The 26,638-nt window shown below is 37.7% G+C and overlaps 1 protein-coding gene across 1 annotated transcript; it reads right to left on the bottom strand.

The window, feature by feature from the left end:
* Positions 1-15: 15 nt before the first annotated feature.
* Positions 16-25,718, bottom strand: CUNH3orf70 (chromosome unknown C3orf70 homolog). Its single transcript, XM_007420638.4, has 2 exons — positions 25,199-25,718; positions 16-6,399 (listed from the first exon to the last, which is right to left on the bottom strand). Exons 1-2 carry the CDS (start codon positions 25,404-25,406, stop codon positions 5,843-5,845), a joined length of 765 nt encoding a protein of 254 aa, XP_007420700.4. The 5' UTR covers positions 25,407-25,718; the 3' UTR covers positions 16-5,842.
* Positions 25,719-26,638: the final 920 nt, after the last annotated feature.

Below are 26,638 nucleotides of genomic sequence, written 5' to 3'. Positions count from 1 at the left end.
CATAACCATGTTATGAACATTGTTTTCTTTATTTTATTTACAGTCAGAAACCAAAAATAACATAGAACATAATACTAGAGTATAAACCAATAAAACAAAATGTATGATATGCCAAACATAAAATATTGTTTTAAAAGTTCTGCTTACTGTATCTTACAGAACATAGTCAGAGCTAGAAAAACTGTAGAAAAGATCAACCAGGAGTGTGAACAGCTCTTCAGATGAAGGAAATGCTGGAGTTTCGAAAAATAATGTGTAGTTTGGAGATAGATTTTTCCCCTTTTCCCACTAAACAACATTCCTAATGAATGGAATGATAAAATATTCAGAATACACAAAAGGAAATACTTCAATCACATAGTTTAATTATGGAATTTGCTACCACAAGATATGGTGATGGTTATTAAAGTAGATGATTAATTAACAGAATAGAGTTATCAGTGCTGCTTGATGGTCATATGCTGTCTCTGAGATCAGAAGCAGCATGTTTCTAACATTTAAGTTGGTGAGGGGCAACAATGAGAATTAATATCCTCATATTCTGCCTTTGGGCCTCCCAAGAAGCTTCTACCTAACCTTTATATTAAAAGAAAGTCTTAGATCCAACAGTAGGAATTGATTGTGAATATATTAATGTATTACTAGTTCCTTTTATTTTATATGTACCTCTCACAATAGGATGATGATTTCTTTCCATTTATAATTCACACTGATCTTCCATGCAATAAGCTTTTGAGGCCATTTGCAGTTCCAGTTCTACACTACAGAATTTATCAGTATATTCTATTCTACAGCATACTAAAAGCACCATAATAGTTAAAATTTTATAGGAAGAATACTCTGAGTTCTGCGTGTAGGATGTAATACAGAAATCTTGTGTTGCTATGTAATGCTTGTGCCCCAGCCTTTCCTTACATTTTGTCCTGCCATCCTCTAGAATTATTTTTAACATAGGGTAAGTACTTTGTGTAATATCCCTAAAAAATCAAAATCTTGCAAAGCACTCATGAAAAAGAGATTCTTTCAGCTTTACACATCCAAAGCGTTCAGAGTTGTTGGGAGTTGGGTGGTGTACAAACTGAATAAAATAAACACACTTCAGTGAATAAAACAGAATTCTTTGAATATATTTCAAGGCAAATATTAATCTTTGTTTAATTTGAGGATTATATGAAAAAGCAGGATAAGAAGGAATCTTATCTGTCTTGCTTCACTTTAACTGACCTGCAAAGTAGAAAGAGAAGGTTCTACTCTCAAGATGCTCAGAGTCTTTGCTAATTACTGTTTTGAATTAGCAATTTTCCAAATTTGGCAAGTTAATTAAAACATCCAATAAATTGAAACTTCCAGTAAAGATTTTTTAAAAATAAATATTGGTAGCAGTAGAATGCTGTTAATCTAGAACTATCATCCTTCCAGATGGTAGCAAAGAAATATCTAACATTTCCCAAAGCATTTAGGCCTTGTTTATTACAAACAAACAAGCAAATAAATAAATAAATATACATGATCCCACTGAATCGCTATATACTATATACATGGTCCCACTGAATCACATGCTTGGCATGCATTAGGTCCTGGATTAGGTTAAGCTCAACTACTAAATGGATCTCAATATGTTAGGAAAGCCTTTGCCCAAATAGATAATACTAAGATATACACTACTGTGCGGTGTCAACTTTTAAAAACTGTTCTAGAATCATCTCAGATCATTTTCTGTTGGGTACTTAATGACAGAATTACTGCTAAATGCTTTCTGACTCAAGACAGAAAATTGTTAAACTGCTGCAAAACAAGATGTAGAATAAGCAATACAGGGAAAGATACATTCCTCAGAAAATTGAAACACATTCTGAAATAGGGTAATAGTCATATCCAGATGCTTATAGGAAAATAATCTTGTATTTCACGAGTTTGATAGTTCACAAGAAGTCATTATTTCTATTATAAAAGTCAATCGGCCTTAATCAGTCAAGAAAGCCAACAAGTGCCATTAGGCTGATGAGCTGGCAAATATTGGTAGAATGTACTAGTGTCCCTCAAATTGCAGTTAAGGTTTTCCAGATGATCCTGCTCAAATATATATGGTTTTTGTATATGGTTTTTAAAATTATTATCTAGATTCTAAAACTGCAGAGAGAACAGAAATCTCTATGTAGTTGTGTTCATCTTTGTTGGAAGCAAATAATAATTGGTAAAAGTACAAAATGTATTGGTAGGTATTAGAGGAAAGGCAAAGTAGTTCCAGAATTTCCTGCATGAGAACTGAAATTAATTACTAATGAAAAATTTACCTTTAAATAAGTTTTAAATAATCAGTTTTATATAATGACTTTATAAGATGTAGTATTAATGAAGCAGAGTGGTAGCTAAACATGTTACGTGACTCCTATTTCTCAAGTGATGGTTGCTATATCCCATTCAACTTACTTTACATGTCCATGAACATCCACATATGAAAGTTAGCATCAGACACACCATTTCACATTAAAACTTGAACATTTGTAGTGCCACATAACTGTGGAAAAGAAATCCACTTTACTCTATGCTTGTGCAAAAACAATCTTCACATTTATTATTTTGTGAGAAGTTTACATGAAACCATGATGTGCTCTTGAGAGTAGTTTGAGACACAATATTTATGTGCTAAGTCAGCCAACCAAATCCTGCATGGCTTACACTGAGGAAATCTCCAGAGAAGCCAAGTACAAGACAACTTTGACTGTTGTGCTTAAGATTTTGAAACAGAGTAATTTTAAGAGATCAACATTGTATGCAGCTATTGCTAATTAATAGTTTGATCAAGAAGACCTCATGTAAGTCTGTACTGATTTTCTCCAGCTGTCATTTCTCAGTTCAGAATACATTCATTTAATCTTAGCCTGGTTAGATCATTGTGCCTTCTGCCCTGCAAAAACATAACAGTACATATCACAATTCTTCAGTATAATAAACATAACTAAAATGTACCCTCAAAACCTGCCCTGTTTCTGCTCTCAAATGTAATTTCCAATTCCTCTGTAGTCCTTTCTGGGATTGCCAAAATTCCCAATTCTTCCTTCTTTACACATGAGAAAGTCAGTTACAAACTAACACAGCCAAACTAGCTGTATTTTAAATCTCCAGTTCCAAATAATTTCAGTAATATAATCTTATTTTATGCAGTTTCTTCTATAAAAGCCATAAGAATGCGTAACATCACCTGAGAAAATCTTTAAGAATCCCAAGATAACACTTTAATGAAATTCTGTAATGAAACAGTGTTCTCTTTAAAGATTAGAAGAATGCTGTAATTTTTCAGAAATACTAAGAAAGGATTTACCTGTTATGATGGCTAGAACTGTGTTTCTTCTTTCTTTTTGGGGGGAGGGGGCAAGAAATGCATTTTAGTATCACTTATCAGGTTAAATAGTTTGTTTTACTCCTTAGGGTAATATTTGTATATTTTAAAGTACAATATTAGTTTTATAGTCATTCATAACACACTGCAATCTAAATATTTTCTAAAAGTGCCTATGTCAGAGTGTATGTATAAAAATCAGTTATTAGTTACTAGTTATGTGTCAAGATTGTATATAAAGAGCAGCATTCAACAACACAGCATAAGATAATCTAATACTGAGAGCTACAACTGTACATATTTATATGTTAACATTCTTAGCTAAACTTATGGAAAGTGAGTTAACCAAACCAAATTTTATAAAATAGGGCTATATTTATTAATAGAGGCCCTCATGTTACAGGAAAAATTTTCAGTTATGTACCATGTGGGCAAATGCAAAAAGGTTAGGAGGGAAAACATTGTCATCCACTGGTACATGACTGTTTAAGTGTATTTTAAATTCTTCCTCTAAAATATTGGAAAAAAATGCATGTTTACAGCTCAAAGGGCCATAATGCTTAAACTGATTAGCAGGGCACCTCTCCCCACAGGCTAACCATATTGTGTACAACTTAAAATGGAGATACAAATACATCAGGGGTATAAAGATCTGTCTTTCCACTATACACTTTTCACTGTTTTATACTGATTAACATAAACAATGATTAAGCAAAGCTGGAAGAAAACAATCGGCTGCTTTTTTTTTTCAGATTGTTTCTTTAAATCCAAATACTGTATGTCAGAGGCTAAAACTACAATGACACCTTCTTTTTCATCTAGCTACACTCAAACCTACTGTGCACAAGTGGATCATTTAAACAGATAATAGTATAGACCCAGTACTAAATGTAAATCCTGAGTCACCAAATTTACAGATCAATAAATGGAACTATTAAACTCTATTGCCCTAGCTCTATACTGAAATACTTTCTTAAGTAAGTTCATACACCATTTACACTTATTTTTCAATTTGGATGTACACATCCATAGCAAAAAAAGGCTGTGTTAATCTATTTGACACAGATACTGTTAATGTCCAGATTAGTTTTCCTGATTTTCCTAAACATCACAGACTTATGGCTGCCCTTCCCTTGGAGCAGAAGGCAAGGACTTAACCTTCCTTCCTTCCTTCCTTCCTTCCTTCCTTCCTTCCTTCCTTCCTTCCTTCCTTCCTTCCTTCCTTCCTTTCTTTCTTTCTTTCTTTCTTTCTTTCTTTCTTTCTTTCTTTCTTTCTTTTTTGTTTTATTTGTTTTACTATGAGTAAATACAAACCCAGGCTGGCAAAAATATTTGGCTGATCTGAAAAATAATCCCAATTTTCAATATGTGAATATATGCTGAAATTGCAATCACTGTATACTTATTTCAGATGAGTAGCTCTTTTATGTATGCTTTGTTTTTATAACAAAATCCAGCTTGTCCTCTGTTTTAATATAGGAAGTAATTTAAACATTTAGAGTCAGATTAAATATCAATGGAATATGGTCAGTTGGCAGTGTAATAATGTATCCCTTGAAGGATTTTAATTCAAGCCTCTTTGACATGTTCTTATTGTAGAAACAGTTTCAGTTATGTTGGCTGGGTATTGTGCTTATGCTGGGAATCTCCTGAGTTACTCTGTAGCTGGCAAAAAAGGTTAGTGTGTGCAGCTCATTTAGAAAGATGTATCTAACATCAGAGCTAGTGAGGAGAGCCATGGCTTCTTGTCTCCTACATAAAATAATACACATAAATAAAGAATATTTGCTTATGGATTTAGCTCTGCTCATCAAAGGTATGGCTAACCTCCTATTGATATTTAGCAAGTGCACAAAAGGCTAAATCCTTATTCCAAATGAGAAATCCCAAACCAACTGCTTATTTCAAAATAGGATGATGAGCTTTAAAGAGTGGTTCTCCATCAGTGGTATGTGTACCATAGGTTACCTGAAAAGATATCTACATAGGACGTAGGTTAAGCCGTCAATGCTCTTAATCCCTAGACTCACCATGCCCAATATAGAAACAGTTATGCGGTCCATGACCGCAATAAAGTTGGATTGATTGATGATAACAGAATGCCTGTGAACACACAAATGTCCTCCTTGGGGAAAAGTGTGTGTTTCTATCATGTTGGGGTCCAGGTTCTGTGCTAAAGTAACTGGTGGGACCAAAGTCTGAAAATCACTGGCTTACAAGGTAGCCTGACCATTGCAATTTATCTGCTCTTTATCAAGATGAGGGCTAGTCTGTAACTAAAGATGTCAAACCTGGTATCTTTTGAGCTGTACAGTAGGGCTTCTGGAAATTCATTGGTACAATGAGTATCAAGGAAATAATTCACAGATGGCTAAATATTGTCACTGCATTCCTTGAGGGGTATCAAGTACACTGCAAAAAAGGACCGGTCAAAAATGCCAGTATAAATGCTAGAAAACCAGTATTATTTTCATATGCCTAGCTAGCTCCCAGCTCAGAATTTCACACTGTGGTTTCTATGGTTTCAATTACTTCTAGTTCACACTGTGAGGGTGATAGAAGGGGACACTCATCTGGCTCCCAGCTACTGTCTGGACTGTAATCCTCTTCTGAACTTAGCTCTGCTCCTTCTTCTGTGTCTTCATCACATGACTCTACATAATGAGCCCCAACAGCATTGATCCCAGAATCCTCAGAGCTGGAAGGGGATGAGCAATGATCTATTTTTGGTGTATTATTCTCTCTCAAAATTAAGGCATTGCGCGTGGGGACCTCCCGAGGCTTTGTTTTATAGGAGAGAGCAGGAGGTTGCCTTTGCACATAACACATCTTCCCATTGATGCATTTCACACGGTAATTGTCAATAAAGAGGTCTGAAATTGTGCAAAACCGTGGGGAGTCTGGTGGTAATGGTGCTTGGAAGACAGGTGCAAACTTCAAAAAGTGTTCTGTGAGAGAGACAGCTATCTGAATAGTGTTTATGGTTCCTCGAGGCCGAACAGGTATTTCAGTACTTGGAAGCTGTTCTACTGGAGTCATAGGCTGATAAACATATTTACCTGCAAAAGGTATGAGAAGAAATATTAGAACCACATTTTACTGTGTAGAAATTAAGTAGATCATGAACAAAACTTTTTTTAAATGCTACTGAATGTCAAATGCTGAAGGTCTAAAACATAAGAATGTGCTTAGCTTACAGGCCTCCTGGAGGCATCTGGCTGGCAGCTCCTTACCTTTTTCCATATTCTAATCATTTGTCCTCTGTCACTGAAAGTAAATATTCTGTAAAACAGACAGTAGATTCCCCTTCTCCCCCCTCCCCCTGCCAAAATCTTGAAATTCTTTACTTTGCTTTACACAAACTATTATACAACCAGGCCTTCTCTGAGAATGTTCATTTTTTTTCCTTGTGCCACTAGGGACTATTGTGGGTGCAGTTGTTTACAAGACATTTTAAGACAGGAAATGAAGGGATTTTGAAGCTCACTAGTATTCTGATAATTCAGCTAAATAAGAAGAAAATAGGAATGCACTGACTATGCCATATAAAAGAACTGCCAAGGAGAAGGGTATTGAAAGAACTTTGTTGCAAGAATCAAAAATGCAACAATTCAAAACTGAATTTAGTTTAGATGATCACCTTCAAAATGCATCTTGTAGTCAGTGAACAGCTCTATGCCTAAATTTTACAAACATGGAAGAATGTTGTTATATTTATTTGTTTGTTTGTTTAATAGATTTATATGGCTGCCCATGTCAAGTACATGTCTCTGGATGGCTAACAATATTAAAATGATGATATTATTATTATTATTATTATTATTATTATTATTATTATTATTATTATTATTCCTCTAACTAAAAAACAAGAGAAATTGAAACAAAGAATAACTGAGTATCTAGAATAGCACAAAAACAACAGATTAAGGTTGTCTGCATTGAAACTTGTTACAAAGAAACAGCTAGCACAAGTATTAAAAGATGCCAGTACAGTAATATCAAATGTAAGCACCGGCATGGCTGCAGTTATATCTGAATACCTTGGATGCAAAATCAACAAACAAGAAAAAAAAGCCAAGCAGTGAACTACCAAAATGGAAGATCAGGTTGAAAAGTAAGATCAGCATGTTAAGATCAGATGCAAGCAAGCTAGGACAGATGAAAGAAAAGAAGCTGAAGAACAAAAAGACCAAAGAATACCTCATCAAGAAATATCACCTAGAAACAAGGAAGATCAAGGAACCACTGGAAATAATAAAGCAGCAAATAACAGCCATAGCCAAGAAGATCAGCAGGTACGAAGCTCAAATTTAACACCAATTGAATCAGAAATGTTTCTACCAAGCCATCAATGATGAGACTGCAATGAACCAGTCAACACCTGACAAAGAAGAAATAGTGCCATTCTGGCCGCAGCTATGGGACAACCCAAAGAAATACAACAAGAATGCAGCTTGGATAAAGGAGATAGATAAGAATAAAAAGCTGAAGTGAAAGAACTTGTAATAAGAGCAGAAATGGTGGAGAAAAGGGCGAGGAAGATCAAGAATTGGTCAGCACCAGGTGAAGATGAACTGCATGATTTTTGGTTGAAACATCTGACTGGTCTGCACCCACTCATTGCCAAGCAGTTTAACAACATACTGCAAGGAGGTGAAATTGAAGATTGGTTAACATCTGGCAAAACCTACTGATAATGAAAGATCCAGCAAAAGGGGCAGCACCAGGCAACTACAGGCCAATTACCTGCTTGCCAACAACTTTCAAATTGCTAACTGGTGTGATAGCTGATGCAGCAACAGCATCTAGCTGAAAACAAGCTCTTTCCATCTGAGCAGAAAGGAAACTGCCTGAACAGCAGAGAGACCAAAAATAAGTTCCTAATTTGAATTTGGAAAACTGTAAGAGAAGGAAGAGCAACTCAAACGTAGCTTGGATTGATTACAAGAAGGCATTCGACTCCCTGCCACGTGACTGGATAATCAAGTGCCTAGAAATAACAGGAGTCAGTAGAAACATAGAAGCTTTGTGCAAAGATCAATGGCACAATGGAAGGTCAGTGGTGATAGACTGGGAGAGGTTAACATCAAGAGAGGAATCTTTCACTATCACCACTACTGTTTGTCATCGCACGGATTCCTCTGTCAACAATACTGAACAAGTCAGGCCATGGCTATCAAACATCAAAATCATCTGCCAGGTTATCCCACCTCCTTTACATGGACAATCTGAAACTGTATGGAAAAACACTATCTGAAATGGAATCATTGCTCAACACTGTTTGAATATACAGCCAAGATATTGCAATGGAGTTTGGACTGGACAAATGTGCCACCCTCACCATCAACAGAAGAAAAATAGTGAAAACTGAAGGAATCAAGATGCACTATGGAAATAACATCAAGAGTCTGGATGAAGAAGATCACTACAAATACCTGGGCATCCTTCAGGCTGACAACAAGCATACTGAAGTCAAGAAGAAGGTTAGTAGTGAATACATCAGAACACTGAAGAAGATCTTAAAGTCCAAACTCAGTAGTGGAAATATCAGCAAGGCAATTAACACCTGGGCAATTCCAGTCATTAGATACACAGCTGGAATAGTGGACTGGACTCAAGCTGAACTAAAAGCCCTGGACAGGAGGACCAGAAAAATTATAATAAATCATGCCCTTCATCCATGCAGTGACAATGACAGACTCTATTTACCAAGGAACATAGATGGGCGTGGAATGTTACAAATATACCAGACAGTTGAAGAAGAAAAAAAGGGCATTGGGAGAATATCTGAAAGGCAGTGAAAAAGATGCACTGAAGCTAGTACACCATGAATACTTACTGAATACCAAAGAGACCAAACTGGCTTATAAGAAAGACCAAGTGAAGAATAGAAAAGAGACATGGCAAGGCAAAATATTACATGGCCAGTACACAAAAAAACTAGCAGTTAAAGCAGATAACAACAAGACCTGGCAATAGCTAAGAGCTGCAAAGTTGAAGAAAGAGACAGAGGGGCTAATTCTGGCTGTACAGAACAAGCCTTAAGAATGCATAAAAGCCAGAATTGAGAAGGCAGCAACAGACAGCAACTGCCGCCTCTGCAAAGAAGCTGGAGAAACAGTGGACCACCTAGTTAGCTTCTGCAAGAAGATCGCACAGACTGACTACAAACAACAGCATGACAAAGTAGCAGTAATGGTGCATTGGAGTATCTGCAAGAAATGCCATTTGCCTGCAAGCAAGAACTGGTGGGATCACAAAACAGACAAAGTAATAGAAAATGAAGAAGCTAAAGTGCTCTGGGACTTTAGAATTCAAACAGACAAGCACCTGCCACACAACACCTCAGACTTAACAACTGCTGATAAGAAAGACAAAAAAGTCTGGATAGTGGACATTGCAATACTTGGAGACAGCAGAAGAGAAGAGAAAGAACTGGAGAAAATCACAAAATATAAAGACCTGCAAATAGAAGTAGAATGACCATGGCAAAAGAAATAACAATAGTAATAGGAGCCTTAGGTGCAATCCCAAAATATCTGGAGCACCACTTGAAGACCATCGGCATTGACAAAATCACCCTCAGTCAATTGCAAAAGGCAGCTTTACTTGGAACAGCTGACATCCTGCGCCGATACCTTTAACACCATCAAACAACAACATCTGCCTATCCCAGGTTCTCAGGAAGGACTCAGTAGGTGGGTAAAAATGCCAGATCCAGTCTAAACACCTGGCTGACTATGCGACCAACAACAACAACAATAAAAATAACAATAAAACACAGAGAGAGCAGCTGGGAAAAATTACTTTGCTGTGGATACATCCGGGTTCTCTGTCATCACCAGAGTTGTTCTTTGATGGACAAGTACTACCTATCAGCAAGCAAGTTCACAACTTGAAGGTCCTTCTGGTCTCTGGCTCCTGTGTAGGAGGATCTACCTACAGTTATTCATCTCCTTATCACTACCTGGCTAGGCTATTGTAACACACTGTATTTGGGGCTGCCCTTAAAGACTAGTTAGAAATTACAATTGGTCCCAAATACAATGGCCTACATACTTTCTGACATTGTTAGGAGCATACAATATTGCATATAATATTGGTTTTGCAGACCCTACATTGGTTGCTAATTGGTTTCCATGTACAATTTAAAATGCTGGTTTTAACCTATAAATTTCTTTATGGTTTGGTGCCTGAGTATTTGCAGGATCACTTACTCCAACCAATACTGGCTGAACAATTAGATCAAAGAGGGAGAAACTGTTACTGATCCCATATTTTGGGGAGGTCTGGGGGACTGAAATGAGAAGGTGCTGCTTTTCCTTGGCATGTTGACCCTATGGAACAGCCTCCTGGTTATGTACAGAGTAGCCCTCTCCTTGATGTTTCAGAAGCTTTAAAAGGCAGAGCTGTTCCAGAGAGCTTCTCCTGATTTTATCATATCATCTTTACTTTCTATTTTTATTGTTTGTAGTTTTATGTTTGGGTAGTATTGTTTTACTGTTTTTATGGATATTATACCATGGATGTTTTACTTGCATTTTATAATCCATGTAAGCCACTGAGAATCTCTGGATTGTGATGGGGTAGAAATGTGAAAAGTAAATAAATGTAGAGTAGGAGTGATAACTTCCAGAATCTGGAAGCAAGCATGATAAACTATGCAGAGGCAGTAGTAGGTAGAGATATTGTTGACTTCTGCCCCTTCTCAACGAAGTTACTTATTTCTGCTCCGCTTATGCACCTATGTGGCCCTTCTTATTCCACACTCTAATGAAAAATAATATCAATATCTAGAAGGAGATAAAGCTGTTAAATGCCAGTGAAAGCAACATCATGCAGAGCACAGAAGAGTATAAAGTAGAAGGTTAAATAATAATAATAATAATAATAATAATAATAATAATAATAATAATAATAAAGGGTGGGAAGGGATGGGAAGGGAAGGGAAGGGAAGGGAAGGGAAGGGAAGGGAAGGGAAATCTAACAATGTAATTTACACCAAAACTAATTGCTATACTTCTCTATACCTTTCTGTCCTTACAACCACCCTTGCTTCCACCATGTCCAAACATCCATTCATTCTTTGCCTTTTATTACTTAAATTTCCTCACTTGTCTTTGGATATTTCATCAGCTTCAACCAACCATAACTTTCTTGGTCTTCCTCTCAAACCATTAATTCTTCCTTCATATATTTGTTTTAGGGTTTGATCCTCATCCTTATTCATTCATTCATTCATACCTAAAGACGTAACTAAACAAACTCAAGGCATTTCTTTTGCATGGGTCCCTCATTTTTATATTCAGTCCACATTCACAAATCATCCATTTATTTTATATTTTATATCATCTTGTTTTACCACACACACTGCTTAATAGCATATTCCCACTGCATTCACCTTTTATGATTCTCCTGACATACCAAAATCATACCTCCATATGACAAAATTTGGTACCTCCTGACGTACCAAAAGCACAATCCTGCCAAACATCTTCCTGGGGACACTTAATAAATTGATCCCCCTGTCCCTGTGGTTTTTATATTCACTCATGCTCTCTCCCTCTCTGTATAGGGGAACAATAATACCATTCCTCAGTCATCAGGTATAGATAGTCACGCAAATATTAAACAAGATGCACAGCTATTTCATAAGCAAACCATATCCATATTTCAACTTTTCTCCAGTTACACCATCTATGCTTGTAGTCTTACAATTTCTCATGTATGATTTCCTTTTTGACATTTTTTCTTGGATACATACATTTACAGCATTCATTTTAGTTCCACTCTTTGTCAATCCAATTTCCATGTCTAACATACTCCCTGCAGCATTCCCTCACTTCAGTTTCATAATCATTTTATTTTTTATTTTTAATTCCAGACCCTCTGCTGAAGTATTTATCCCTTTCATCCACTTCCAAAATATTCTTTTATTTTCATCAAAACTGTTGTATTTTATATGCTTCGCTCAGTTTTAACAGTTCTTACTCTCTTAGACTACTATGTATTCTTTGCAACTACCTCTCTGTACAGAATATACAATATATTTTTCTCAAACTTATACTTCACAGCAGCCATTCTCCCTCATGCATTTTTCTTCGTCTACAGCCTCTTTCATGTCATAATTCCACTAAGCCTTCTTTTTTTCTGTGCCACATTCTAACATTTTTTCACTCTGTTCTAAACAGCTTCCATATAATCTTTCTTTATATCCATTTCCATTCATTCTATTGGGTAATCTCCTAACACTTTTTAATACAAGAGTCATAGTTTCTCTTCCTGTAGTCATTCTATTTTTACTTTACTTTCTTTCACTTCCTTCCTTTTCCTCCGTGTCCCTTTTTTCATTTAGGTGTACCCATGACACATGCGCATTTCCTGCTATCAGGGCACAATAGCAGTCGATTTGGGTATGTTTGCTCGGTATGGCACAAGAGCAACTGAAATCAATTTACCCAAATAATAGTTCAGTAGAAGGCTCTAATTTTAGAATTACTTAAAACAGCCCTCATTTTGCTTGGTAAGAAAACATAAGTCCTAATTTTGTGTTTTCAAATGGTTAGCTCCTAACTCTGTTAGTAAAAAAGAACTCTGCAGATATTTTACCATTCTCTTTTCAATGGATTTTTCTGATAAGAAAACTGATGGAAGAAGCAAGGGGGAAACTGGGAGGGTTGCAGATGGAAAATAACTTTGCCTGAACTGCTGTCAAATTCTGTGAAAAAGGTAGGGTGTTTGTGTAATAAAAATCTTGTGAGGAAGCACCTGTACAATCACCAAACCTACCACATATGATGTAGTATGACGGCTAGGGAATTCTGGGCGTTGAAGTCCACATATCTTAAAAGTTGCCAAGTGTGAAAAACACTTGTAGCTTGTCCACATAGATGGAAATTATATTTATTCTTTCATTAAAAGAGAAAGATGACAGTTGCATCACTGTTCCAGCCAATTGATGGCACTACAAATTTTATTTCAGACTGGTGAAAGCGCATTCCACACCACCTTTATATACCTTGTTATAGCCTTTATTTTACAGCTGCAAATAACACCCAATACCCTTTCTTTTAGGGCACATTACCTAAATTAAAGACAGGAAATGGAAAAATAGAAATTTTAAAAATGACTTAATTAAAAAAATGCTTCTAATAGAACTTCTTAGTTCTAATTATAGAACTAAGTAGAAACTAAAGGTTTCCTTAGAGTATATTTTCTGATAGGACAATGAAAAATGACACAGAGCATACTGGTACAAAAGTAACTCTAAGAACAGCAGACATATGGCAGAAGCTTGTGAAAATCTGGATTTGTTAATGAACCCCATTTAAGTAGATAAGGAGCAGTTAATTACTAATATTTGATTATCTAAAGATGGGCAAATATTTACAGAGTAATTGGAAATGAATGCAAATTGGAAAATAAATGTGTGTGTGTGTGTGTGTATTTCTAAAATCATCTTTTCCCTGAAATACATCCTGCCTTCCACAAGCCTTTTGTAATTTGGCATTAAAAAGGAATTAATATTTTTCATAGGTGAAAACTCTGAGATTCTGTGATGCTTAGAAGAGCCAGTTAGCCTTATGGGTTTCAGTAGGACAGTCTTCTCCCCACCCCTGCCCCACAATGAAAATAATAAAGTATTGCTTTCCAACACAGACATGATAAACACAGCCCAGCGTTCTTCTCAATAAACAGATGTTTTGTTTTTCCATTTGGAGGTGGTAATTCAATATTGCCCCTCTAGACTCACCAGGAAAAAGTTATTTTCTATATCAGAGCTCAAAGTAACCTACCAGAGAAAATGTTAATTACTGTTTGTGTTGAGAGGAACCTCCATAATATTGCAGATAACACTTCTAATTTTGAACACTAAAGATATGCAAGCCTGAGCTGGAAAACAGTGAATGATTCTGTGGCTCCAAAGAGACACTTTCCCTTTTGGATTCCAGATAGGCAGCAGACAACTTGTTGCAGAAAAAAGGGGGGGGGGCATGTGGGGCTGTGAAAACTAGACATTGTCTTGCACGTGGACTCCATTTCTGAGTAGTGAGATGTTTTTGGGATTCAAGTGTTTACAAGGGGTCCAGTCTCCTTAGGAGCCACCAGAAACGTAGTGTTTTTGTGATACATGGTTTAATACACAAGTGTAATCATACTGGCTGAGCATCAAATGAAGTTTCACAGCATTAGTTGATAAATTCCAGTTTCCCATCAAATATTATGGAGAACGTTTAAGCTATTGCATTTCCTGCAGTTAGCAAAGTCAGCTGTCTGCTGTCTTCTGAGATCCAGTTTCAGGATATGTCCTGGATAACTTCCTACAAACCCTCTTCCTCCTTCTATTGCCCAGCAAGGTGAGGGAGAAGAGAACAATGAGTCATTTGTATAATCACTTTCTTGGGCCATGCTACTTCTCCCTGAAATGTACTCAGCTGTCAACTAACTTTTGAGGCCTAGAGCTGTGTAGCCTCAGGTGACATTTTTACAGCACCATAATCCCTTGTAAACACAACTGCTAAAAATTAGTGGCATGGTTTCTTGTCATTTTGAAACAGAAGAAGAAAGAAAAGATGGATTTAACTTGGTTTAATATAGTTTTAAAAAACAAAAACTCCACAGACTTGCACCCAACATGTAGGTGAAACCAAAGTAGCTTGGCTGTCTTTTTATCGCAAAGCCCTGCCTACTTTGTATCATCAACCCACTCACTTTAGCCCTTATTGCTTAGAAAATGTTAACTGTGCTTATTGCTTAGAAAATGTTAACTGTGGCCTAGCTACTTCATCATAAACTGTATTACTACAGGTACATGCACTGATAGCTCTACCATACAAATCCTAGCAAATGTACAATTTTCTGCATCACACATACTGTATGGCTTGGTTAGGATTTTGGAGGTTCATGTCCTGTGTGTCATCGTTAGGGCAGGACTCTTAAAAATACACCAAAAGTTATTCCCCTCAAAGCATATTTTCACACAATATTACTTCATTTTCATGTATCTAATATTGAAGAAACTGGAGAGGAGGCTGGGTTCACCCCACACAAACATAACAGGGTCCTATGCAAACATCCCTCAAAACGTAGAATATCTTTTATAATATGATGCTTGCCAGCTCTCATATGCATATATCATATAAAGAACAAAAGCATATCCTTTCTTCAACAATGTTTTAATTATGTAGACATTATCATAGATGTAAGCTGTTATCCTGGTTATTAGAGAATAAGTCCAACTGAATATAGCAGGATTGCTATATGAATCTATGAAAATTAATATAATCAACTTACAGTGCAATCTTTAACACATCTTTTCAGGAGAAAGCCCAATGAGATGTACTTGCACACATATTTACCAAATTGCAACCTCAAACACATTGCTGATAGATAACAATCCATATACTACTGGAAACTCAAATATTAAACCTTTTGCATCAGAGTAAGGAAAAGTTGGGGGGGTTTACTTTTAGTAAAGTTTAATATTTGTAGTATATAGTAAAGTCAAGGCTATTGTACTTATTTCTAAATATTAAAAAAATCTCCACCAAAATATATTCCACCAAAAACTGATGAGAAACAAAAGTAATTTGACCCAATTTATATACAGTTGGCCCTGAGAAAGTGGACAGGATCTTCAGAGTTGTTAGTTTGACCACCTGTTTCAGATCCACATCTCCTAGGAGATAACATGGTCATGGGTCCAAGTGGTAATGAATTCATCCTTGAATGAAGGGGTAGTCCCACCTGCACTCAAGGAGTCAATAGTCTACCATCTCCTCAAGAAGCCATCCCTGGGCCCAATGCTATTGGATAACATTTGTCTCCAACCTTCTTTTGAAGATTGTCAAGAAGATGGTTATACTGCAACTTCACAGTACTTTGGGGAAGAAGATTATCCAGATCCCTTTCAGTTAAGGTTCAGATCTGGTTACAGTACTGAGAGAGCATTGATCACACTTGTTAATTACCTCTGGAGGGACCAGAACAGCAGTGGTGCATCCATCCTGGTCCTCCTTGTTCTTTCCACAGCTTTCAATATCTTTGATCATGGTATCTATCTGGACTAAGGGGATTGAGAGTAGGAGACAGTGTTATGTTGGCTCTCGTCCTTCCTCAGGGGTTGGTTTCAATTGATGTTGATCGGAGGAAGAACGGGGGATAGGTCTAGTTGCCAAGCTGTATTCTCTCCACACATCAATTTAATATCAACATGGGGGTGCTGGATAAGATCATCCAACAGCACAGGGTCAGATAACAGTATGTTGATACCCAATAATATGAGCATTAATTGAAAAAAAATTAAATCCCTATAGTCTGTTGAAGTAATTGTTTTTGTAATCAGATTAGCTCTCGATCAACGTAAGTTCAAGTTCTAAATATATACATACCCTAAATTAATATATCCCAATATACTGTACTTTTTAACTATCCATATATTCCTCTACATTAAGTACACAGTGTCTTTGAGAAATCTTCAGGTGCATATGAGTCAAGTAACAGGGTGTGTGATTTCTTATTCCACAGTATGGTTTCTAGAACTAGGAATCTGAATAGCAAAAATGCAACATTTGTGAAAAAGTGGGACAGGAAGCTTCCTAAGTGCGACACAAGTGTGAAAAGAATTTCTTGCTTAGTCAATCCAAAAATCCATCTAATTTAACATTCTGTTACCATGGCCAGTTGGTGTGAGCAGTAAGGAAGAATGATAGGTATTACAGACTTTTTTGCATCATTTGGTGTCGCCATCCTTTGGATAAAGGAAAATGTTTTAATATTCCTATAATTTATAAAATGCAAACTTACACATTTGTCTACATTTGAGAAGTCATGGATATGTGAAGAAACTAAAGAATCCTTAAGGTCATCTTTAGTTACTCAAGAAGGCACACACAAATTTAAATCCAAGCTAAAATGTTAGATAATCACATGTGAAACTCTGAAATAAAAATTCAGTGTTAATTCACATTTCTGTTGTTTTATTTTCTCTAATTTCATTAGTAGTTCTATGTCATGACTGATTCTGCTAAATGTTAACAGGGCTTACCATGGCCTTAATCTGTCCAGAATAATCACAAAAGAAGAGATAATTTGGAAAATCTTTAAAATCTATTCCAGAAGAGTTTACCTGCATGTAGATTTTTTTCAATGTATCAAAATAAAATTTAAAAATGCTTTCAAGAAATATTACATTAGAGTAAAAAAAAAATCAAAATGTAATTAAAATGCCACTTTGTAATATTGAGGCTGATTAACTAGTAGAAGAGATTAAGAAAAAATACCACTGACCCATTATGTTTTACACTGAATAAAGAAAGCATTACTGCATTTCTTCTCCAAGCACTTCAATCTGGGTAGCAGCAATTAATACCTTCAAGTGAATAAATTACCAGCTGATGTGTGGTGAGAGTGGTCCCTGCTAGTCTTAAAATGCATTCCTTCATGAAACAGACCAGGCTTAATCTTTCAAAAGACGTCAAGCAATCAAATAATTTTATGCACATGCAGAATGCTTTCTGAAATCACAGTTGCTAAATATCTTTGCAAAATAGGTTCTACGATGGGAACCTCTGTATGATTATTATAAAATCATGATTATACCTCCAAAATTTAAAAGTATGTTTGTGTGTGTGTTTATATATTTGTGTCTGTGTGTGTGTGTATGTGTGTGCATTTGTGTGTGGATGGATGGATGGATGATAAATGGCTTGAAGAAACAGCAGGTATCTACTTGATTGTATAGTTGTTTTTTTTGCAAATAACAAAAATTATTTCTAATATGAAAAAAAATCTCTGATTAGAGTTGCATAAAGTTGAATACATTAGAAGACTGCTTTTAGCTAACTTTCCCAAGATCACTTGCAGTGGATTGATAAAAGATATTACAAAAAGTTATTTCAAGAAATGTATCATTTGTGTTGCATTCAGCTGCTTTGCATTTACAAAAAAGGTGCTTCCTTGGAGACCAAAAAAACCCCCAAACAACTATTAATGAACTCTGAAGCAAAAATCAATGCACTATGCAAAATTAATCCTCCTCTGTGGAAAAATGAAAAGGAGATTTGATTTTAATCCTTGATTTTGTTCCACATCTGTTCATACTTGCCACTTGTACAACTCAGCCTCCTTTTTTTCATCATAAATGTTGATGGAAGTACAGTATAACATAAACAGGTGTCAGCTGTGAAAGAGATATTCGCACGACCAGCTAAATTCTAATTAATTCCGAACAGTTTCCTCATCCAGCTTGCTTCCAATTTATAATTACTGTATGTTCATATGTCAAGAACCTGCTCATCAACTTCATGTAATAATGTAGTGATTTTACAATGTTATTATTAGACAAGTGTGTAAATTATTGGATGGGAAACCTTGCTATGAATTAGCTTCCAAAAATTAAATCAGAAATATTACCAAGAATATTTAGTATTGCAGAACTGACATATTTGTGTTATTTCATTAATGCAATTAATTGCATTTTTCATTCTCTCAACCAAAAACATACTACTGTGCTTGTGTGGTATAGTGGTTAAGATGTTGGACAAGGACTGTTTTCTAGTGCACCTTCAGCCATGGAAGCTCACTGGGTTGTCTTTGGACTAGTCATTCTCTCTCAACTCAGTCTACCTCACAGTGTGGTGGTTGTGGGAAAAAGCGGAGGAGGGAATGCTATGTCCTCCTGGAAGAAGGGTGAGATATAAATCTAACAAATACCAAATCAGTTTTTAATAACATATATAACTTAAAAACCTATTCAGAGACATCTTACACTGCTTGGAAACTCTCAGCAGAAAGAGATTACTGGATGCTGAAATAATAATTTGCCCTTTTTAAAACTGTCACACAAATTATATTGTTTCTAAGCTACACTCAAATAAGAACTTGCTTTCTTTAATAGTGTGAAATGAAAAGATGCCATAAATAGGCAAAGATGCACTTCAGAATAGTCAAAGTCCCAGGCTATTATAGATACTTCAAAAAATACCTTACACAGATATTTCTAATAGATTAGCCTAAATACTGTAACAGAACTGAGTGGATTCTGGAGACAGAATGAAGCACAACATACTTCTAGGGCAATCTTCCCTAATCTGGTGTCATATAGTTTACAACTCCTATATGGAAAATACAGCTCAGAAATACAGAAAGTATAATCTCACACATCTGGAGAATATTATGTCTGAAAAGGCCATTCTGAGGCATAAAGCTATATGGGGCACTGTAACAAAGCCAAAAAGAATTTAAATGCCCTCTGCAATAGAGACCATTCATTATGGAAAACCCATTACATCCAGCGAATTGTAGTATTTTCAGGGCAAAAAGCACTTACACTCAAACATGTGGGCCCATTCTAAAACACCCAAAGATTATTAGCTATCTCAGATCCTGGGAACCAAAAATATATCAGGAAACTCCTAAAGAGTATTCCTAGCATAAACCTCATAATCCAAGAATGGGAACTCCTGGCCCTCCAAGCCTTCATAAACAGCAGCCTCCAGCAGACCAACAAGATGGGCAATGCGATTTATCAACATCTAGAGAGCTACATATTCCCTACTCTGCTACAACCCACTAGTCAGATTAGGCTTTCTAGATTAACTATCTGCATTGTATCATTTGATGGGCTGGAGTTTGTGGGTCAGGTGTCTCAGGTTTTGTTTGTTTTATTGCACTTGCTTTTTATTAGTGCTGTGAGCCGCTCAAAGTTGTGTTTTGAGCACAAAGCAGCCAAATAAATATTTGAAATAAATAAATATCTACATCAAAGGATTTCTCTATAAAAATGTTCCATACCAAAAAATCAGGAAACATCACTGTGTCAGAAACGCTGCAGTTAAATAGTAAATTTATGGCAACTTCATATTTATAAACCACACCTATTAATACCTGGGAAATTAACTAGCGAAATGAGATGAAAGGTTTATTTCCATCTGTCTTCCAGTTAAGTCCAACCACTTGCTCTATGATATATTCAAGTATTAAAAAGTTTTAATTCTAGTTCAGCCTCACTTACATTTCCAGTTATAAAAAAAATTAAAATTGAGAGATCACTTAAAATAATATGTTACAAAATTGCTCCCAAATCAACTTTTAGTTGGTAGCTAATATCACTCTGCTCAGCATAACCATGGATAGAGAAGGATTATATTGCCAAGCTGCAGGCACATTGAGGTCTTACAGTAGGATAGTATGAAGCTAGCATGCAATTTTCTATATAAAAAACTGGAAAACAATTTACAGAGTCCTAAAAGTTGCAAAAACAGTCAGGTGTAGCTTTACCAAAAGAAAATGTCTAACTCCAAACAGAAAGAGTTAATTGTAATTGAATAAGTATATACACATATACTGATTACCTACTTCCCACATCTGGAAATTGCAAGTCACTTCTTGACTAAAAATATATTTAATTATGCAATATTCCTGAGGGGACTGTGTATATGTGCTAAATTCATAAGAAGATTTTATAATTATTTGCATCTGTTTCTCTCAAGAGGTAAAAAAAGATTCAGAAATCCAGGGAAGACTTTGTGGTACTTCAAAGCCTTCCCTGGATTTCTGAACATTCTTCATCTTCTAAGAGAATGTTCACATATAAGTAAGTAGAGGATAACAAAAAACCAAACCAAACCAACCAAACCCAAAAAGCACAGTTAAGGTCTTTAACTAAAAATTGCAATTACTATCAACCATTTGAAACTGAAGTTCCTAGAAAGTGTTGAATGTGTATTACACTATAATACATTCACACTCCTTGCTGTTTTGCCCTGTGTTTGCAGCTGTGCTTAAGCCCTGTTCCTTCCCCTGGGAGTGATGCAAAACATGTCATAACATTCTATACACTGTTTTCCTTCTCCACTGGCAAAACCCCTCTGCGGGCTCAGCATCTGCTTCCATCAAAATAAATGAGTTACTACAAACACATGGAGTCTGTCCTACAAATAAGAGATGGCCCAATTTGGATTTGAATAAAATTATTGCCTCATCTACTTCAAAAAGTCTTTACAATTCCCATGTTTGGAGCAGGTCTCTTTTCCAGCTCTACCTGGAGATGAGAGGGACGGAATCTGGAACCACTACAGATACCATTCTTCCTTTGTAAGGTGTTAATTGTTGCCTCTGCAATTTATGCCAACTCAATAATTACATTTAGGGCAACAAGGAGAGGGCTCCTCTCCCTCCCACTGCAGATACGCTATTATATCTTGCTGCCGTAGTATGTTCTATCCTGGGGAAAACAGCAACTTCAGGCACAGGTTAATTGGGCCAATGGAACAGGAGAAAAGAGTTTTCTTCTACTCATGGCATGGTCAGACTCTGGACCAGAGTCTCCACAATTGCTATGTTTTTTAACATAATTCCACCTATGCAAATATACATTTAATATAAAGTTTAGTGTGGTTCTCATCAGATATCCTTAATTTCACATGTTAGCAAAATAATGCTTAGGATCATCCAGTGCAGATTAGAACCCTACATGGAGGGAGGGTTGCCAGACGTTCAAGCTGGTTTTAAAAAAGGCCAAAGAACACGAGATATTATTGCTGATGCACGCTGGACAATTGAGAAAGCCAAAGAATACCAAAAAGAAGTCAGTATGTGCTTCATTGATTATTGAAACCCCTTCAGTTGTGTTGATCATATCGAGTTGTAGAATGTGATTAGAAAAATGGGAATCCCAGAACATCTCATTAGAAAGAAGAAACTTATATACAGGTCAGGAAGCCACAGTATGGATAGAACATGATGAAACAGACTAGCTCCAGGTTAGCAAAGAAGTGAGACAACACCCCCTTTTTATTCAATCTATATGCTGAATATATATTAAGGGAAGCTGGATTGGAAGAAGATGAGTATGGTTTTAAAACTGGAGGAAGAAACATCAATAACCTGTGCTATGCTAATGACGCTATTCCGATACTGTACTGCTTTTATTACTAGAGCTTGTAGATCCTTTGCATTTTCAGGATCTACAAGCTCTAACAATAAAAGTCAACACAGCACAGTGAATAAAATTAAATATAAAGAGGACTAAACTAATGGCAACAAGTACAACAACCAGCCTTAGAACTGATAATGAAGATATCAAAGTGGTAGATAGTTTCTGCCTTTTAGGATCAACCATCAACAGTAAAGGAACAAGCAGTCAAGAAATACGCCACAGACTAACATTTGGCAGAGCAGCCATGAAGGCCTTGGAAAAGATAATCAGATGCCACGATGTGCCTATATTTACAACAATCAGAATAGCGCAAGCCATGATGACACTTCTCTGGGAAAGGCTCTAGTGCTGGGAAAGGTGGAAGGAAAGAGAAGAAAAGGATGACCAGCAGCAAGGTGGATGGGTTCAGTTACAGTGCCAATGAGTACACCGTTGGAAGATCTAAAAGGCCAGGTTAGAGACAAATCGTTATGGAGAAAATCTATCTACATGGTTGCTAAGAGTCAACACTGACTTAATGGCACATAATCAATTAGTTGGCCTCATCAGAGTATAATACTGTTCTTCCAAAAGCAAAAAGCCAAATCTGACATAATTCCTGCTGCATTTTCCACTTGAGATATATATATATCATAAAAGAAAACCCGTGATGTTTTTAATGAGTACATGCAAGAGGCCACACAGAAATTCTAAGCTCAGTCAGATATGGGCTCACTTCTACTGAGTGCTTTCACGCAGTCTTAGTCTTACAGGAAAACAATCTGGATTTTAGAAGATGCACCCAATCATGCTGTGATTATAGCACTTGGAAGTGGAGAAAATAAACTCAGCTATTTGATTAGAAGCATTAAAGCAACAGATTCAGATAGGCTTAATGGCTTGATAGCCAGAAAATCAAAACATTATCTTGAGCAGTCAGCGAACAATGCTATGGATTACATAATTCATTCTTTAGAAGAAAACTGTTCTGCTCCGATGTACTGTGGTCTAATTCTGAACATGGTACCAGAAGGAAAAAGGACATACTGTATAATTCAGGAATAATAACCAATAAGATACCTCTACAATCTAGGCATAGAGAAGGTGTCATATTTCATCCTGGCCTTACCCATAATCCCAGAAGAATTGTAAGTTTTATTGTCATTTGCTAGCGCATTGGTGTACTACTAGAAGAAAGCAAAAACTCATAGAAACATGAGGACACCAAAGCAAGTTGAAATTCAGATTTGGACAAGTACAATTAACTGATAACTTAATACTTTCTTCTGAGACAGGCAGCTTTCAGAAGATGGCACAATAACTTCTAATTTAAAAATAGAAAACAAAATATTTTATAATCTATTAATTTGCAGAGCCCACAAGTACTAGGACTTGAGCCTAGCAGATGATGCTGTTCCTATGAGTGGGGAGAAAAACCCTTGGGGATTTGAATGAGAACAATGGCACACTTAACAGAAAACACAAAGTGCTATTTATCTGCTGCAACAAAGATCCGTGCATCTGCCTTCCAGTTTTCTGGCTCTGGATAATGAACTGGCTGTAGCAAGCTGCTGACATTTGTTTTGTGACTAGTTCCAGAGAGACAGCATTACTTCTGTTTACTGCAATTTCCCCAAAGATAAAAGTGGGAAGTAAGCTATATGTTTACGTTTTATAACTTTTTTTTCAGTGTCCCATCTTTTACTCTGGGTTACTGTAAACCATTAAGGGGCAATCAGTTGATTAGAAACTTTGAACACAGAGAAAAGATCAATCAACCACATTCTTTATGTAGAAGTAATATATTCATACTAAGGGAATCAGTGAGAACAGTAACTTGAAAACTAGACAGCTAGTATTGTTAGCCATGAGACCGTTCCATGACAATCTCAGACATCACTAATTTTTCAACCAATAGATCAAATTACTGTATATATGCAGCCACAGAAGAGATGCAAATGGCCTTTATGATTATAATCCAACAGAAAGCTTCACAACAGTTGGTTCAGGGTTTAGAGAGCTGCAGCCTCCAGATGTAGAGTTAACAATTCCCATCATCCCTCATCATTAGTTGTACTGGTTGAAGCTACATCAGGAGGGCCACACATGTTCTCTAACTAGAGAAAGGACTGAGTGGGAAAAGCCCAGATGTTTTACTGTCCATAGTATTGAAGGATGAGTCTACTTCTTGTCTAAACATCTGTACCAATACAGGAATCTATGACTTTAGCAGTTATGGTAAAAAAGGAGTTAAGCTGCTTCTGATAGCAATGGATGGGCTTATCTAAGTGGTTTGCTACCTTTCGTTGCCTCCCAATCAAGATCTAGCAAGAAAAAAGGGGGGGGGTGGATGGCGAAGAGGAGGAATGTGTTCCTTATACATTTTACCTACTGCTCCCACTCGCTCTCAATACACCGCAGATCCAGCCCACTCCTTTCTTGGCTTGTCCTAGTCAGAAGCACTTAGGAGACCTCTCTTCCCCGGGAGAACAGAGAAATCCATCTATGCTCCGGATGCCATGCTATCTGTCACTATTGATCCCAGGTCAAATCTTCGCTCCAGGCATCAGGGCATCGAGACGATGGAAAAAGAAATCAGGCAAGAGCCGATCTTCTAAAAGCGGTTCCTGCTAGAGGAAAAGCCGCAATCCAAAAACGCAAGAAAGATTTAGATTTTCCCCTCAGGACTACCGATTGCTTCTCCGTCCCCGGCGTGATTAGCCGATCTCTCCCTTTCAGAAGGCACACCACGAATCTCCGCCCGCCCGCTGCCTCGCCAGAAATCTGCAGCGCTCAGCCAGGGGGCTCCCTGCGCTTGCAACAGCGCGGAACGTCTGGAAGCCAGCAGTTTGCAGGGACCCACCAAACTGCTCCTCTGGCTTGCCCTCTCCCGTCCCGTCCGCCGCGCCCACCCCAGCCCCCTCGCCCTCCGTACTCACAATGGCACCAGCCTAGATGGCAACACCAGTGCAGGCGGAAGCAGCGGCCGTGACTGTGTGTGGCGCACAGCGACAGCCCATCACAAGGCTGAAAGTCGGGTCTTCCAGCGCAGCTGCGGGCCAGCGCTTGAGCCTCATCCAGTTTTTCGCTTTTCCCGACCAGAATAGAAGCGGCAGCGACGCTGGCCGCCGCCCCAAGCCCGCTCATAGTGCTGTTGGTGCCGCCGCCGCCGCCGCCGCCGCCGCCTTCCCTGTCACTTGCAGCCCGCTCTGAGCCCACACCTTTGTCGCCGAGTCACTTTGCGCGCACACAAAGCGCAGCGGGCCGGGAAGCAGCGCTTCTTGCCAGGGGAAAGAACGCCACGGGCTAGCCCAGCCCCGCCTGGAGCCACCTTGGCCAGCCGCCCAGCTCCGCCTCAGCCCCAGCCCCAGCCCGCCCCCTCCAGCTAGCGACGGGGCGGGGAAAATGAGGGAGGGGAAGTCAGCCGTGGGGACTCCGCTGAAGAGCTCGTGAGCGGCGGGAGGAGGATTAAGAGAGCTGCGGAATCCTCCCCGGGAGATTAAAACCAGTCGGCCTTCACCTCTCTCTGCCTTTAGAGAGCGATTACTGACAGCTTCTGTGGGGGAGGCGAAAGGAGGGACAGACCGCAGCCAGTAAAAAGACTGGGGGACTCTTCTCTCCAGGGAACGGTTACCAGGGCGCCTCGCTCCCAAGTTCCTGCGGACCCCTCTTGGAAACTGTAGGCATCTTCCGCCGTTTACAGAACCCAAGGACTGGATCCTTTGGGGGCCGATTTAATTTTTAATGTATATTTATTTTCCAGTTGTGACCAACTGTTTCTCTTTTAAAAACACCCAGCCCCCGCCGGGCGCAGAACAGCCGTCCAACGTTTGCCTTCGCCCCTAACCTTTCCAGTTTGCTTCCATCTCCCCACCTCGCTATCTGGACCCTGCAGGATACCTCAGATCCGCAGCGTGGCAGTAGACTGGCCTTGGATGATATCCATGCAAATAACTGCCTGTACCCATGCAATAAATAAGGGTAAATAATACACTTGCGTGTTCTTAAAGCAAGCTGATTTCATAAATATGCCATTACAGAAGTATTTATGAATGAAACCATTTCTGTTTGGCTGGGGTTGGTATGTCTTCCTCTTTGAACTGGCGGCATGGAAAGCTGTTGGGAAGAAAACCAGAGTTTATGGGAATATATAAATGCCATTACATAAAGCTGTCTTCTGCTCCCTTAGAATATTATTCTCTGTGACCTGATTCACCAGCACTTAAGCATCAGACCTCACTAGTGAAATGATGCTTGCTCTCTCCAGATGTTTTGCATAGAAACCTCTTCTGTACAATGTAGATTTTCATGCTACCTTTCTCTAGATAAATTAGTTTTCATTAATGGTTTCTAGCCAAGATAAAATAAAAGTAAACATG

Source organism: Python bivittatus, unplaced genomic scaffold (assembly GCF_059951505.1).
Source record: "Python bivittatus isolate LINGU-HERP-01145 unplaced genomic scaffold, Pbiv_v1 ctg000980_np1212, whole genome shotgun sequence".
In the NCBI taxonomy this organism is placed as follows: domain Eukaryota; kingdom Metazoa; phylum Chordata; class Lepidosauria; order Squamata; family Pythonidae; genus Python; species Python bivittatus.
This window is presented reverse-complemented; position numbering and strand designations above follow the sequence as displayed.